This window comes from Geotrypetes seraphini, chromosome 2 (genome assembly GCF_902459505.1).
Source record: "Geotrypetes seraphini chromosome 2, aGeoSer1.1, whole genome shotgun sequence".
Taxonomy (NCBI): Eukaryota; Metazoa; Chordata; class Amphibia; order Gymnophiona; family Dermophiidae; genus Geotrypetes; species Geotrypetes seraphini.
The window spans coordinates 403,186,790-403,203,620 of record NC_047085.1 but is presented as its reverse complement, the minus strand read 5'-3'; the positions used below and the strand labels follow the sequence as shown (position 1 = coordinate 403,203,620).

Sequence of the window (16,831 nt, the reverse complement as noted above, 5' to 3'; positions counted from 1 at the left end):
TAAGACGCCAAGCGACACCTAGCCAATCACACTAGGTGTGATTCTATAAGCGGCACCTAGCAGCTGATTGACAACTGGGCAGAACAGTGCCTACAATGTATATTATGTGTGTTTATTTGTATTCCATTTTGGATAAAGGCAGAATAAAAGTAAGCAATTAAATTAAAGTAAAACCAAATTTTGATTTCATGTATCTTCTGAAAAATATATGTATTTATAAGTACCTTGGCAATACTCGCATGTTTCCAAATAATGAATTACCATCAGTGGTTTGTTGCTGCAAAGAATATAAGAAGTCTTAATTAGCTGATGCTAAATCAAGTCAAATTCATGTATTTTAATTTGATACAATGTCCTATTTAAATATTTAATCCTTTAATATTCAGATCACGTTGGTCTTTGTGAATATTGCATCACACCTCTGACTTTTCAGGTCCATATACATTTGCTATACTTTAAGTAGTGATATAGTTGTCTTGTTTATTGAGCCAAGTGCCTTCTTATTGTGTGTTGTCTGTTAGAAGTATGCAGCCCAAAACTTCTCATTTTCTTTAGTTTCCATGGGAATTTTCAAAATTTTTCATGCTTTATTTTTTTATTTCATCATATAGTGAGCAATCTTCTGAAAGAGTTTGCACTCTTTCAAACGTATACACACTATTTATGAAGTGTGTGGCTCCCAGTAGTGCAGATTCTTCATGAACAGTGTGCAGTCTTTCAGAAGGGTGCAAACTCTATCCCAATAGTGCACACAGATGCAGATGGTGCTATTGGGAAATGAGTACATACTATTCATGACGAAGGCAAACTATTCAGAAATAGTGCTTTCTGTTTGCAAACAGTGCACCCACTTTCTGAAGATTTATACATTAGAACTGATGTGCACAACTTTATAGGATGCACCTATCAAGGGCTAGATGCACTATAGAGGATCGGCAGGACTATGTGGGTCTGCTCTGATCTGATTTTTGGCTGATTCAAAAAGAGCTATTCCATGAACTAAAAAGTTTGCATGCAAACGATTCATGCGGAGGCTCGTTGTAATCCCCAACTCTGCTGTCCAATTGATCGCTGTGAGAACAACTCTCACACATATGCAAAGTTGGCAGGGGAAGCCCTAAAAGCAGCCTCCTGCCACTCAGCTGTTCAGGGCATGAAACTTTTTTTTTTTTTTTAAGTGCACAGATGCTGTGTGTGTTACATGCTCACTCTCTCCTGCCACTGGAGGTCCCCCGAATACCCCCATACCTTTCAAGGAAGTTGGGAGCAGAAGGGATGCTCCGTAACTCCTCCTCTGAGGCCTGTATGGGGAGGGCTAGCCACCAAAGGCCCTTCCCCTGTATACAAGCGGGAGGAGTTTAAGGCCCTTATTGGTTTGACTGAGCCAATCAGGGTCATAGACTCAGTTAACAACAGGTCTAGATCACATATGTCAAACACAAGGCCCGTGGGCCGAATCCAGCCCACCTGGCCGTTTTATATGGCCTGCGGTGACTACATCAGGGGTGGTTAGCCGGGGTTAGGTGGGATTAGACAGGGTTACAGACAGAAGCAATTATGCATGTCTTTGGCGGCTGCTGAGACTAAGCGTCCTCTACAGAATCAGGCCCATAGAGCGCATGAGGTGGCTTAGTGGTTAGAACTACTGCCTCAGCACCCTGATGTTGCTTGCAAGCTCAATTCCAAACTTCTCCATGTACTCAGGGCATGTCACTTAACACTCCATTGTCTCAGGTACGACAGTTAGATTGTAAGCCTGCTGGGACAGATAGGAAAAATACTTAAGAGTACCTTCTTCTTCTTCAATGAATTGTAAACCACTTTGGGCAATTCTAGGTGTTTAATAGATCTATAAAATAATAATTTGAAGCAATGGCAGAGCAAGGCTCCAAATGGAGTACAAGGACAAGTGCACCACATCTTTACAGAAGCCTTTCTGAATGTGTATTTAAGAGTCTGTAAAGACATTGAACTGCAAATAAATTTGAGGTTCTACTCCTCCGCTATCATAAATGGGGTTGACATGTCTGCTGTTCACCTACTGAAGGCAGATTGCATACCAAAGTCTTGTGGTCTAGTGCACTCCCTCCATTGTATGCAAATCTCTTTCATGCATATTCATTGTGGATATCCTGAAAACCTGGCTGGCAAGGGAGGTACTCCAGGACCGACATGGGAAACACTGGTCTAGTGATAGTGTATATCTCAGCACCAACATTCAATTACTCTTGTAACAATTTCTTTACCTACGTTTGTTGTGCATGGAAGAGTCCTTCCTCATAGGTCTGCATCCAAGGGATTTCATCACCCCAACCTACAGTACAAAAAAAATATTATCAGTTAGTGGATTACTGTGATTCTGCAAATTAAGTAATGTGACAAAAATGTTGCGATCAAAAACTACATAAACAATGAAAAAAATAACAACAAACCTGAGGCCTAATTTAATTAAAGACTTTGTTCCCACTCTGTGATTAGGCCTATATTGACATCCCAGTGTCATTTGGAAGAATGAGCTAAAACTTACAGAGCTAGTGAAGTAAAAAAAAAAATTAGATTCTTGACATGCACAGTGATTATGCATTGGAATATATATATATATTTTTAAAAAATCTTTATTAAGTTTTCAAAGCTAACAAAAAGTGCAAAACAATAACACACATATATTAATAATCATAATAAGCACTAATAATCAATCAGTATCAATACCAAAAAAAAATTTAAAAAAAACCCTCTCCCAACCAACATTTTCCATCATGGGAATAAAACCAAGCAAAAGAGATAGTGTGTGTGCTAAAATAACGGAAAATAAAGATAAGACAACTATAATGAAGCCACAAAAGACGTCAATGGACCCCCAAACTAATTTGAATAACTTATTATGCCCCAGCATTCAACTTCTCATACTTATAACATAAGCATAAATTCGCCCACCAAAAAGTAAAACTAAGGCGATCCCAATTTTTCCAATTGCGAGTAACCATTTGAATGTCTATCCCAGAAAAGCCAATATCTGTCCAATGGGGGTTTAAGATGCAATATCATCCCACATATGACTACATCATATGTTAATGGAATCGATGACTCCAGTATGGTATTAATCTGTCCCCTTATTGACCTCCAAAAGTTGAGTATCAAAGGACAATAGAACAACAAATGATCCAGTGTCCCTATGTCTAGATGACAGTGCCAGCATCTATTAGATTTAGAACTATCTAATTTTTGCAAAGGAACAGGGGTCAAGAAACATCTATGTAACAGAATAAACCATGTTTGTCTCATAGATGCTGACGCTGTACATCTCATCCTCCAAGTCCATATCTGTGGCCATTGAGAAGCAGAAATCTGCTGCTTAATCTCAATGCTCCAAATGTCTCTCAGACTAGTTTTTGGGTTTTTGTTCAAATATTCCGATATTAATTTATACCACTTGGTGGCCTGATGACCTAGGAAATCTGTCTGGAAGCATAGGCCCAGTAAACTATACTGATCTTTTAAATTCCGCCAATCAGTGAACCCTTTCTGAATGGCCTCCTTCAGCTGCAACCACTTATATGCTTGGGACTTTGAGATACCGAATGATTGTTGCAGTTGTGAAAAATCAAGCATTTTCCCATTTGATATTACATCATCTAATGTGTTGTGACAGGGAAGCTCCTGTCACAGTGAAAACTACGGCTAAAACTCCCCAGAATGCAGCACAGGGCTCTGTAAAACCCGGCATGGAGCCAGGACAGCTGGCTCAGCCAAAAGAATGCAAGCCAAGGCAGGTCCCAGCACAGCTGAAGAGCCAGTTAGGGAAGGCTCTGAAAACCACTAATTTCCCCTATCACTCCTTTCCCCAAGTCAGGGAGAAACCTGAGACCAATTTGGAGAGGGGTGGAGTCCGACCCGGGAGTTTGCCTTATAGGCAAAGTCAGTTGGGGTGGAGAAAGGAGGACACAGCTGACTCTGATGAGAGAAGCCAAACCATTCAAGGAGGTTCCAGGTCACAGAGGGTGCTAAGCCCCAGTATGAGCGTATGGCAGGAAGCCAGCACCTAAGGAAAGGTGGTACAGCACTTGGGAGGTACAGTGACTGGCAGCTTAAACCCCAGAGAGAAGGGCTGGGAAATTATCCCCAAGGAAAGGCTGCAGGCATTTTGGCAGACTTGCAGAGAGGGGGATGGGATGCACATACTGGGAGAAATGAGGAAATGTTAAGCCAGAGTTCCCATGAGGGTGAATGGGAAATGTGCAGTGTCCTGAGTGATAATGTAAATGAAGAGGACATGGACCTGGGGGGATACGTATGTGAAAGTCCTCAGCTAATCTCATGAAGAACTTCTCCAAGTTCACCGGAAGCCAGAGCATTGCTGGCAGAGCTAATTAGGTGAGAAAAACGTGTCAAGAAGATAAAGGGAGCTGAGAGGGGAAAAGGCTTGACACAAGCCGTGCTCAGCTATAAAGCCATAAGGTGTTGAGGTCCAGAGAGATCAATAAATCCCAGTGGGGATACGAGCCAAGGAAGGCATTGAACTGATATAATATTTTGATGTTATAGTATTTTTCCTTTTGATAAGGAGGGGCAATCCAGCTCCTCAGTAAAACACCTGAGACTCACCTGGACTGTAATATAATAGCGTGCAGGATGCACCCAAAGGACTCTAACAAACCAAGGTGAATGTTTTCTTTTTGCTTCTGTTTTCTTTTCTTTGTACTTTGGGACACTAATAAACCTGGTACTATTTTCCAAGGAATCCGGTATCCGGGTCTTCCTTTCACCACCATATAAAAGGCGTCCTAAAATTCTTGCTTGTGGTCCGGGCCGGAGTTTCCCACCTACTCGGGTACGGGCCCGGCCACAGTGTGTATGCCTGCCTGCAGCCAATGCTTCCAGAGGATTTTAGACTTGCCAATTTGAATCTTGGAGTTCAACCATAAGGATTGACACGTGGATTTTTGTACTGGTACGGATGTTAAATTATCAATAAATTTTAAGGTTTTCCAGGTGGTAAAAAGGATGCTATTGTCCTTATAAATTCTGGGCAATTTGATACTCAACACATAACATAGTCGTAATGGGGACATGAGATGCCATTCTAAATAAAGCCAATCTGGAAGATGCTCCAAGACTTCAGGAAGGATCCAGTACATATCCTGACGCAGAATAAATGCTTGATGGTATCTATAAAAATTTGGAAAATTTACCCCACCCACCGCAATTGGTTTTTACAAAGATACTAAAGCTATTCTAGCAGTTTTACCTAGCCAAATAAATTTAGTAAGAATACCATTTAATTTTTTTATAGAAGGACCCTTGAAAATAAACTGGCAACATACTCATTTGGTAGCAAACTACAGGCAAAATCATCATTTTGACAGTTTGGACTCTCCCCCACCAAGAAAGATGTAAATGCTCACACATTTCTTTGACTTTCAGCAATAAAGATTTTTCATTTACTATCATTATGTCTTCCAATGTTTTCTGAATCATAATACCTAAATATTTTATACCCTCTTCCTTCCAAAGGAAAGTGAATGGATCAAATAATCATTTTGCACAATGTATGTTTAATGGAAGAACCTCTGATTTGCTCCAATTTATTTTGTATTCAGAGAATTTATCAAACATATCAATCAATTCCAGTAAATGCGGAACGGTGGATTCGGGATTCTTCAAATGAAGCAAAATATCATCTGCATAAACAGAGATCTTATTTCCCGACCTGCATAATGAATCCCCTGTATCTCTTTTGCCTGCTGTATCACCAACAACAAGGGTTCCAGAACAATATCAAAGAGCAAAGAAGACAAGGGACATCCTTGTCTAACTCCCCTCTTCAGACAAAAACACTCAGAAAATGTATTATTAATATGTAGCCTGGCTGAGGGGGAACTATACAAGATTTGAATCATTTGAATAAATCCAGATCCTGTACTGCTTGATATATGAAAGTCCATTCCACACGATCAAAGGTCTTCTCTGCATCCAAAGAAACAGAGAAAGCCAGATCAGTCATTGTTTCTGATAAATTTAGCATATGAAATGCCAATCTAGTATTATTTGAAGAATGTCTTTGAGCAACGAAACCAGTTTGGTGCATACCAATCATATAAGGAAGAGCCTTGGTTAATCTTAGACCCAGTAGCTTAGCCAGGAGTTTAAAATCCACATTAATTAAAGAACTAAGGCCTGTAGTTCGAAACTAAAAGGGGGTCTTCATTTGGCTTCGACAAAACAATGATTAAAGACTCTGCCATAGTACCTGAAATACAACCTTTAGTTAATTGTGATTGATATAAATTTAGAAGATGAGGTAAAATAATAATTTGAAATGATTTGGAAAAACACCGTATACATTGGAATATTAAGGTGTAAACATTCGGTATACTTGAAACTTTTGCCGGTGGAAAAAGTTTAAGAATAATGTGGAAATAAAAGACAAAATAAAAAATGTAAGACCTCTTGATAGTGTTTCTGGTAATTTCTTTTCCTTATTGATAGCCATAGCCAGGTTGGAAGAGACAGCAATCAAAACGAAAACGAGAGCCAAAGTTGATTGCAGCATTTTTTTCTCCAAGAAAGTGTCTTAGAAGCAGCTGTAGGCTAGAAAACAAAGCAAAACAACTCTGTTAGTCCTTAGGTCATTTGTGCCTATAGTCTAAGTTAATATTCCATCATATTCTGCTTGATATTCAGACTGCAGGAGATAGCTGTCTCCTACATTCACATTAAACCTGAAAATTCAATTCCAACACCATATCTGGCAACCGGCATTGAATTTCCAGGTCTTTTATGACTGGCCAAGACATAGCTGGCTAAGTTGATACTGTGTTTTCCCGAAAAAAAGGCACTAGGTCTTATTTTCGGGGTATGTACATGATCATCTCTCCCTTCCTCTCCTTCACCCCAATTCTTCTTCTTTCTCTCCCCCACATTTGCAGAATCTTTCCTTCTCTCCCTCCCATCCCTCGTGCAGCAGGACCCCTGCCCAGCTTCCCTTCCCTCCCATCCCTTGTGCAGCAAGACCTAGGGTCCAGAACAGACCTAAGCTGGAACCAATTCACAACTATCGACTGGCAAACCTTCAGCAAATACTACAACAAATATACCAACTCCTTCTGCAGACTGGACACCTGCCCCCCAAATGTTATGAAAACTGCCCCGATACTTCAAAGCCAACATGTTAATGTGGGTTAACTTCCGACTATCCACAGGAAACTTTCCACCAGAGCAGGGCCATATCATGATATCTTAATATAAGCCCTACTCCAAAAATAAGCCCTAGTCCCAGGATTCGCCGGCAGTTCCCTTCCTCCCATCCCTTGTGTATGACCGTTTACTACAGCTTAATAAAACGATACCCTAATTTGTGCAAAATTGATTTAATGTCTATTAGCCTATGAATTAACACAGAAGCAATCACTTTCCATTCATGATTGTGTGAAATTAATCAAAATAAGAATCCCAATGAAAATTAAATGAGGTTCCAGTTTGAGACTGGGTGGCACTAATTATGGCTGTAAAATAGATTGGCTCGAGGACTGGAATTTCCTACCCCTGATCTGGTGCCTTAACATATACAAAAAGAAACATCACAGCCCTGAAAGAGGGAAGGAAAGACCTGCTGGAACTATTAAGAATGAAGTTGTAATAATATTTGTTTGTTGTTTATTGTATGAAATGACTTTGTATGTTTTTGATTGTAAACCACTGAGCATTGCAGATGATACGGTATATTAAATGTTGGAAATAAATAAATATTCTCTAGAAGACTGAGTTGGTCATTGCTATTCAACAGTCTAGATTCTGTAAATCTGTCTAAACTTAAACAGGATATTTTTTAGTTTAGTTGGGTTTGGAATTTCTGTTCCAAAATTAAAATTTATTTGTTCTCCCCCCCCCCCCCCTTGTCCTTACTGGTAACCTGCAGGGCAAGATTGTTTTCCTGGGAGACACAGAATTGAAAATGTTCCTCAGCTGGTAAGGTAGGTTTATTTCTAAGATTTCTTGGAGTACTGCAGGATGAATGATTCCCTAGAGGTTTGTAGAGGAAAACATTTGGCAGGTGATGAGATACAGGTTAGGATAATGGCGATTACTTAAAGCTTCTTTTTTTTTTTTTTCAAAAGTGCCTTAAGTTTTGCACTTGCCTCACATGTACTGCAAAAATTAACATGTGATAAGTGCAAAACTTGTGTGGTAAATGCAGAGGGCATCCTTTGAATCTGCTTTCAACTCTTATCTCCCACTCACTCTCAGATACCTATACCCATTGCATCATTCCTTCTGCCAGAAATTCCCCAACCCTGAGATGTCCTGTCTGTCTGTTCAAATTCGATTGTAAGCTCTTCTGAGTAGGGACTGTCTATTGAATATTAAATGTACAGCACTGCGTACACTTTTCAGCGCTATAGAAATGATAAATAGTAGTACATAGTAGTAGTAGGACATGCCCATATAGTAACATAGTAAATGACAGCAGATAAAGACCTAAACAGTCTATCCAGTCTGCCCAATAGTTACACACTTTATAAATTCATTATTAAATTAAATTGTTTTTTTCTTTGATATTTCTGGGCCGTAAAGTCTGCCTGTTATTAGCCTTAGGTTCCAACTATTGGGGCTGCTGTTGAAGCTCACTCCAGCCTATCCAAATCCATCTCGTTGTTTGTGGGATACAGACCGTAAAAGTTTACCCTAGTACCATTCTCATTTCCAAATTACTGGAGTTCCTGTCAAAGCCCTCCCCAGTCCATCCTAAATTGAATTTCCATATATAGGACACAGACCATCACTGGCATAGTAAGGGGAGGGGGCCGGACTGCCACAGTCTTCATCTTTACAGCGGATACTGGCACCTCTCCTACTCTCTGCCCCCGCGTACCTCTTTAAATGTTCACCAGCACGAGCAGCATCTTCCACTTGCTGCTTGCACCCGGCCTCAGCTCCATTCTGATGTTACTTCCTGGTCACAGAACAGGATGTGACATCAGAAGGGAGCCAAGGCCGGTGCGAGCAGCATGTGGAAGATGCTGCTCGCACCTGCAAATATTTCATGAGATACGCAGGGTGGGGAGTGCTCAACATGGGAAGAGTGTGGGGGGTGCTCATGTGGTAGGGAAGAGTTGGGTCTCAGTGCAGCGATGCAGGGTGCCACTGTCCCGGGCACTACCTCCCTTACAATGCCACTGCAGACCGTGCAAGTCTGCCCATTAGCGTCCTTAGTTCTTCAGTTTGTACCATTCGTTTTCTAATTAGAGATCCTCTATGTTCATCCCGCACTTTTTTGGAATTTCGTCATCATTTGCCTCTCTACCGTCTCCCTTGGGAGAGCATTCCAAGCATCTACGCTCTTGGTGAAAAATAATTTCCTAACGTTACTCCTAAGTCTACCATTCTATAACCTCTATTTATGCCCTCTAGTTTTACCATTTTCCTTTCTCTGGAAAAGGTTTGTTTCTATATTAATGCATTTCAAGTATTTAAATGTCTTTATCATATCTCCCCTGTCTTTCCCGTCTTCTAGAGTATACCTATTCAGGTCTTCCAGTCTCTTCTTGTATGTCTTTTGGCGCAAACACCTACCATTTTTGTTGCTTTCCTCTGGACTGCTTCAAGTCTTCTTATATCTTTAGCCAGATAATGGCCTCCAAAACTGAACACAATACTCCAAGTGGGGCTTCACCAATGACCTGTACAGGGGCATCAACACCTCCTTTTTTCTGCTATTATGCCTCTCTCTATACAGCCTAGCATCCTTCTGGCTACAGCCACCACCTTGCCACACTGTTTTGTTGTCTTCAAACCCTCAGATACTATAACCCAAAGGACCCTCTCCCCATCTGTGCATATCAATCTTTCACCTCCCATTCACCAATTTACCTGCATTTACCACACAGGGCACAATTAGTGTATGGACAGTGCGTTATATGCTTGGACCCTTAGCATAGACCCTCCACAATATGGGTCTAAGCATGTAATGCAGTTCTAGGCACTAAGGCCCCGATTCTATAAAGGGCGCCTATGTCATGCCTAAAGTTAGATATGCTTTAGGTGTCCAATCTAAGTAGTTAATGAGCCAATTAAGTGTCTAACAAGCTATAATTGGTACTTTGTCCAAAGGACAGAGATGCTACTTTGTAGATGCAGCCACAATTTCATAGACGCCCATGTTTAAAACTCGCGCCTAACTCAACAGTAGGGATTCCTACACTCAACAAGCATGGGTGTGGAATGGGTGTGGGTTTGGGCAATGACTCAGATTGGGCAACCTTTAATTCATTTACATAAAACTGAGTGATCTAGATTGTCCATATCATGCCTATATTGTAGGTGAATGAAAACCAGATCTAGCTTTGAGCTTAGTTTGGGCTTCAAATAGGTCGGAGTTCTATGGAATGAACTTAGGCACTCTTTGGATGTTCTTCCGGAACTTAGGCATTTTGCAGAATCAGTGCCTAACTGTCACAGCTAGTTGGGGGTGGCAAAACCATATTTTGTTCCCCCCATGCAGCACCTGATCCTCCTCCCAACACCAACTTATCTCCCTGACAAAATCCCTTCATTCCCCAACAGCCTCCAGATCCCTAATGTGGCACTCAATCCTCCTCCCAACCCTAAATCAACATCACCCCCTAATGCAGCACCCGATCCTCCTGCTTGACAGGCTGATCCCTGATCAAATTGGGCACCAATAAAGCCAGCCTTTTTCCTTAAACTCTATCTCTTACACTATACCACCCTGCCCCCCTGCCAGTGCTCGGCCCTCCCCCTACTAATTTCTATAGCACTACTAGTTCAAGTTCAATTTATTTGATGTACCACCAAGGTTAAAATCTAAGCAATAAAAATTGAGGCAAGGGAGGAAAAACACAAACTAAAAAAATCAAAATACTATCAAGCAAGACTGGAAACATAAGGAACAAAGCAAAGTGTAAAAATTATAATTTTTGAAAGAGAAAAGAGAAATGCAGTAACTTGAGGTTACGGGATAAAATAATAATCTTCATCAGAAAAAAAACAAACTACTGTATATATTAAAGGCTTGTGAGAAATAGTAGGCTTTTAGCAGAGCTTTTAAAAGACCTTTCCATATGGAGCAGTGGTCTCAAACTCAAACCCTTTGCAGGGCCACATTTTGGATTTGTAGGTACATGGAGGGCCGCAGAAAAAAAAAGTTAATGTCTTATTACAGAAATGACAATTTTGCACGAGGTAAAACTCTTTATAGTTTATAAGCCTCCCCCTCCCCCCCAAAGGCCTGCATGTTCCCCCCTTCTTTGCAGCGTCCTCCAGCTTCCCCCTAGCTTCCCGGTCTTAGTTTCAGCTAATTACCGCAGCCTGCAGAGAGGATCGTCGGTGCTGTAGAATTCCTTGCAGGCTGCCATCGACCTCCATAGCATGTTCCCTCTGATGCGGTCCCGCCCCTCTTCTGATGTCAGGGGCAGGATCACGGTAGAGGGAATGTTCTGCTGAGGACGATAGCAGCCTGTAAGGATCGCTACAGCATCGGCAATCCTCTCTGCAGGCTGTGGTAATTATCTGAAGGTAAGAGCAGGAGGCCAGGGGGAAGCTGGAGGATGCTGCAAAGAGCGGGCAGCTCTAGTACAGACTGCGGGCTGCAAAATAGTATCTGGCGGGCCGCGCGTTTGAGACCACTGATATGGAGGTATAGGGGAAGGGAATTGCAAAGAGTAGGAGCCATAACTGAAAAGGCAGAGTTTCTGTGAACAGCCTAAATGATGTAACATTCAGTAATGATTGAGATGAAGAACAAAGGGCTCCTTTTACTAAGCTGCAATAGCGTTTTTAGTGCGCGCTTAGCGCACGCAGAATCACCACATGTGCTAGACGCTAACGCCAGCATTGAGCTGACATTAGTTCTAGCTACTTAGCGTGGGTTTAGCGCGTGGGGCAATTCTGCGATCGCAGCATAGTAAAAAGGACCCCAAAGGGTTCTCTGGAGAGAGTATTGAACTAAATAACCAAATTAAAAAAAAGAAAGAAGACCACTGTAAAGAATTTGAAAAGTAAGAATATTGTACTTAAATGCAATCCGATAAGAGACAGGAAGAATGTGCTCAGCCTTTAAGAAAGGAGTAACATGATCAAATTTTGAACAATGATAGAGTAACTGATCTGCAGTATTTTGAACTAACTGTAACTGATGAAGTTGATGATATGATAAACCAATTAAAATAGAATTGCAATAGTCAAGCTTTGAAAGAACTAAGGAATGAATAATAATTTGGATGGAAAAAGGTTGGAGAAATGAAAGAATAGAACGAATTTGACGAAGAGATAAAAAAAGAAGAAATCACTTTAGATGTATGCAGTACTGTACATATTATATGTAGGTACTCTACTTTCTCTCTCCCTCATAGGCTCACAATTTAAGTTTTGTACCTGGAGCAATGGAGGTATAAAAGAGTTAGGGATTCTCCCTCAGTAATGATGTCATTATATCACTGGGCAACAGAGGGTGCTGGCCCAGTGGTGCAGAAACTACAGATCCCAGCATGCACTGGGTCAGCAGTCTTGCTGAGTCACTGGGGCAGTCCTCAGGCAGGGAGGAGAATATACAGTATACCTGAACCTGGGATCAGTTCAGGGAGGTCCCTGAGTGAGGGAGAAGAACTCCTGATTTTTCCCTAGACATTAGCTGAGAGCAGAGCTGAGGGGAAAGGACTGATGCCTGTAACTGCTTGGCTGAGATAAGCCAAGCTAACTGTTTGTAAAGTGTGAGGCAAACTAAAAGAATAAAAAGTGTTTTGTTATGAACTGGTGTTTGGCCCCAACCTTTCCTGAGTGTACAGGCTAGTACAGTGGTTCCCAACCCTGTCCTGGAGGACCACCAGCCAGTCGGGTTTTTGGGATAACCCTAATGAATATGCATGAGAGAGATTTGCATATAATGGAGGTGACAGGCATGCAAATCTGCTCTATACATATTCATTAGGGCTACCCTGAAAACCTGACTGGCTGGTGGTCCTCCAGGACAGGGTTGGGAACCACTGGGCTAGCATATTACAGGAGGCTTAGGTGACTTGCCCAGAATCAGAAAGAGCTGCAGTAGGGATTGAACCTGGTTCCCCAGAACCTCAGTCCACTACACTAACCATTAGGCTACTCCTTCACCTCTGTAACTTACTTGGTGATCAACGAGTAACAACGGGATCCTGGGCAACATCAATTCCCTTTGCTGCTGCCTGGGTTGGTGCTATCATACAAAATGGTGCCAATGGCCCCTAGCAGCAGTGTCATGGCAATACCTCTAGAAGTCATCTTTCCAAAGAAGTCCTTAAATGAAAAAATTATCCCCTACCTGTAGTACTGCAAGAAACACTAGGGGTAACCAGTGCCATTTTGGATTCCAGCATTGGCAGGGCAGGAGTGACTGGGGATTGCTACTTCCTGCCCCCTAGATCAGTGGTTCCCAACCCTGTCCTGGAGGAACACCAGCCAGTCAGGTTTTCAGGTTAGCCCTAATGAATATGCATGGAGCAAATTTGCATGTCTGTCACCTCCATTATCTGCAAATCTCTCTCATGATAATTCATTAGGGCTATCCCAAAAACCCAACTGGCTGGTGGTCCTCCAGGACTGGGAACCACTGCCCTAGATCACCATAGATATTTTATGGTACAGGTATGGGAGGGTCATGGGAAGGTATGAAGTCTTTCTGATTTTTGGGGCACTTTTTGTAATAGGAAGGCACACCTGGGCATTATTAGAGGGTGTGGGGGCTATTAATACAGGTGCTGACCCTTTAAGAGATATCCCATAAGCATCAGACCATAGCTTAGCAACCCAATGCTCTTTTGCACTCATTCACTTGTAGCTGCTAGGAGATTCAGATTGTGTCTGATTTCAAGAAAGCCTGGGATAGTCAAGAAAGCCTGGGATAGTCAGTGAGATCTCTAGAGAGAGGAAGAGATAATGGTTACTGTGGATGGGTAGACTGGATGGGCAATTTGGCCTTTATCTGCTATCATGTTTCTATGTCTTCACCCTTCAGTTTTTTTAAAGTAGCAATTTATTTATATGATGCAGTGAGGACAACTCAACTCTTGATGAAGGCATTATTTGCTGAAACACGGACCTTGTCGAGTCCTGGTATATATTGTGACCGGGCATGGCCAAGCTGGGCTCAACAAGTGGCCTTACCCAGTGCACACAAAACCTCAGCTGAGCGGTTATGTGAGGTTCTGTTGGTAGCTTGGTATTGGAATAATAAAAAAAAACATGTCCAATGACAGAGGTGCAATTTCCTGGTATAATTTATTGATCAAAAGCAAACTTTCAAACAGGCTTTTCCAGGTTTGTATCACCTGGTATATCATTGCAGCATTCAAACACAAACAATTGCTCAAAAGAGAGAAAAAAAAAACCTTGTCCCAACTGTAAAGTTTTCTTCAAACAAAATTTTCAGCCTTCTCTTAATCTAGTAAACAGTCCAAATTTTATCCCAGCTCTTTTTTAACAGGAAAAGATTAGCTTATGTCCATTCCTTCTATAATGGGCAACTCTGTTTCTTCTATCTCCATATTATAAGCAAGGTCCTCAGCCATCTCATTGTCTTGCCCAAACAAAGACTCACCGTTCTCTGGGGCTTCTATCTCACTAACCTCTGCCTTGGCTGGTAGCCAGGAGGTAGATTGTGGCTTCCTGATTCTCTGGGCTTGCAACTGGCTAACTGGCTTGCTGGGCTGGGAGCAGGTGTGTACTCTGAGGCTGGCCCTCCAACTGCTTCTGGAGCTGGTTCCACTCCTTTGAGAAAACTACTCCCTCTTCTTTCACTGCAGGAATCTGATTAGTCCTCCCTGCAGGTGTGTTAGGGTAACCTACTCTCAGAGAGCTTCTCACCTGGCTCAAACCAGTTTGAGCCTGTTTGGCAGTGGCTTGTATTCCAGCCCTGCTCTTTCCGTTCCCTGGATCTATGCCTCCTGTAGTCTTTCCATTGGTTTTCTTATAACTGGCTTAGGTAAAGCTAAACCAGATCTGCCTGCTTTAGACAGGGCTTTAGGAGGTTTCTTTGCTGGAAGACTTGGTTTGTAAGTATTCCTAGAAGCTGCTTTGAGACTCTCCTTAGCAGGCTTAGGAATACTTTCAAGGGTTTTAACCTTATTTCCCTTTTCTGGCAAGGCTTCCTCGCTAGAAAGAGGGGCAGCCTTGTGACAATATATAGATATATACAGTATATTAATTTCCTGGGTCATCCTTATAATGCACATTCACCACTGTTTTGTTTTAGACTATTTTCTACAACAACCACTTTGCAATTCTGGTTTCAAATGCTAGTCCTAGCGCAACTTGACTATTGCAATTCCCTCTACGTGGGCATAACCTCTTCCCAAATTTACAAACTCCAATTGATTCAGAACACTGCAATCAGGCTGGTTTTCGGCCTAAAAAGGTACTGCCATGTCTCTGCATACTACCTCATACTACACTAGCTGCTTATAAATGCCGGAATCATGTTTAAAATCTCCTGCATTGTACACCATGCACTAAGCACCAACTCACCTCAGCAGATAATCCACCTGTTCTCCAAATCCAACTCTATCTTCGCCTACCAACACCTACCAACTGATCATCCCCTCATCCAAGGGAGTGAAGTATAAGCGAATATTCAACACCCTTTTCACGTACGGCGCAGCAAGAACCTGGAGCGCTCTTCCAATGAACAGAACAGAACTACCACACCTTCAGAAAAAGACTGAAAATGCTCCTATTTGATAAATTCCTTTCAGCTCAGTGACTCCACCCTCTCTTCATGACAATGTAGCAGTCATCCTTAACATGTAGTATTTACTTTCCTCACTTGCAAAAATGTACCTTCCTCTACAATATGTTGTAACTTTTTCCCTTACTGTACTTGTGTAGTCTACTCACTAGTGTACTACTAGTCTTCCTCTACAATGTAATGCCTTTTCCCTTTGATACTGCAAGGGTTTCTAATTCTTGTAAATCACCTTGAACCTGTACTGGATATGTTTGATTAAGAAATACTGATTAGATTAGATTTTTATTAAACTTTTATAGTTTTATACTTTTACTTCCTGGGTCATCCTTATTCTGCACATTCACCACTATTTTGTTTTGGACTATTTTCTCTTGTGGTGGTTTTTACCCCTTTGCTGTTTTTTGTACCATAATTTAAGGATCATAACTTGACTTGTGGTGGACACTCAGGGGTTCATTCTATAAATGGTACCTAGCAGCACCTATCTTCTAGGCACTTCTTGACGTGGCTTTCAATCAGCCACTAGGTGCCGTTTACAGAATTGTGTCTGCCTAGGCAGCACTAGGTGTCATAATGTTAGGCGAAAGTATATTAGGCCAGGAGTTTCCTGGCCTAATTTGCCAGCACTTATCACAGGCACATACGAGTGCCTAAGTCAAATCACACCTGTTCGCTGCTCCTAACCATGTCCACTTTAAGGTAGGTATTGTTAGGGCTAGTAGGCACTGCTCCAAGTTCCATGCAGAACTCTTTAATTTTTTTTTTAATTTTTTAATAATTATCACACCAATTAAGCTCATTAATCACACAGAACTTGGCCAGGTGACCCAATCAGATACAAGGAATTTAGGGCTGGATTCACTAAGTCCACCAATCAAGCCCCGCCCACTTAGCGATCCCTTTGCGACCCGATTTTCCTCCGACCCGATTCACTAACCTGTGTCCCGATCATCCTCCGATCTGCGCATGCAAATGAGAGGGAATGGCATTCAAATGTAGGCAGGCAGCGATTTACTAAACAAATCTGGAACACTGACTGGGCTGGCCGATCAACAAAAGAAGCGACTGCTGAGGACCAGTCGCTGACTGCTTTCTGACTGC

At 41.8% G+C, this 16,831-nt stretch overlaps 1 protein-coding gene and 1 long non-coding RNA gene across 2 annotated transcripts in view; one reads left to right on the top strand and one right to left on the bottom strand.

Annotated features, from left to right (window-relative positions):
• AGR3 (anterior gradient 3, protein disulphide isomerase family member) overlaps positions 1-16,831 on the bottom strand; it is a 48,286-nt gene that overhangs the window by 27,857 nt on the left and 3,598 nt on the right. The window contains exons 2-4 of the mRNA XM_033930958.1: positions 6,445-6,588; positions 2,251-2,314; positions 225-277 (exon numbers count right to left, since the gene is read on the bottom strand). Coding sequence (XP_033786849.1) covers positions 225-277; positions 2,251-2,314; positions 6,445-6,550 — 223 coding nt within the window. The 5' untranslated portion in view covers positions 6,551-6,588. The remainder of the gene's footprint in view (positions 1-224; positions 278-2,250; positions 2,315-6,444; positions 6,589-16,831) is intronic.
• Positions 382-15,924, top strand: LOC117354096. Its single transcript, XR_004538115.1, has 3 exons — positions 382-433; positions 7,916-7,970; positions 15,519-15,924. It is a non-coding gene; the product is annotated as an uncharacterized LOC117354096 (long non-coding RNA).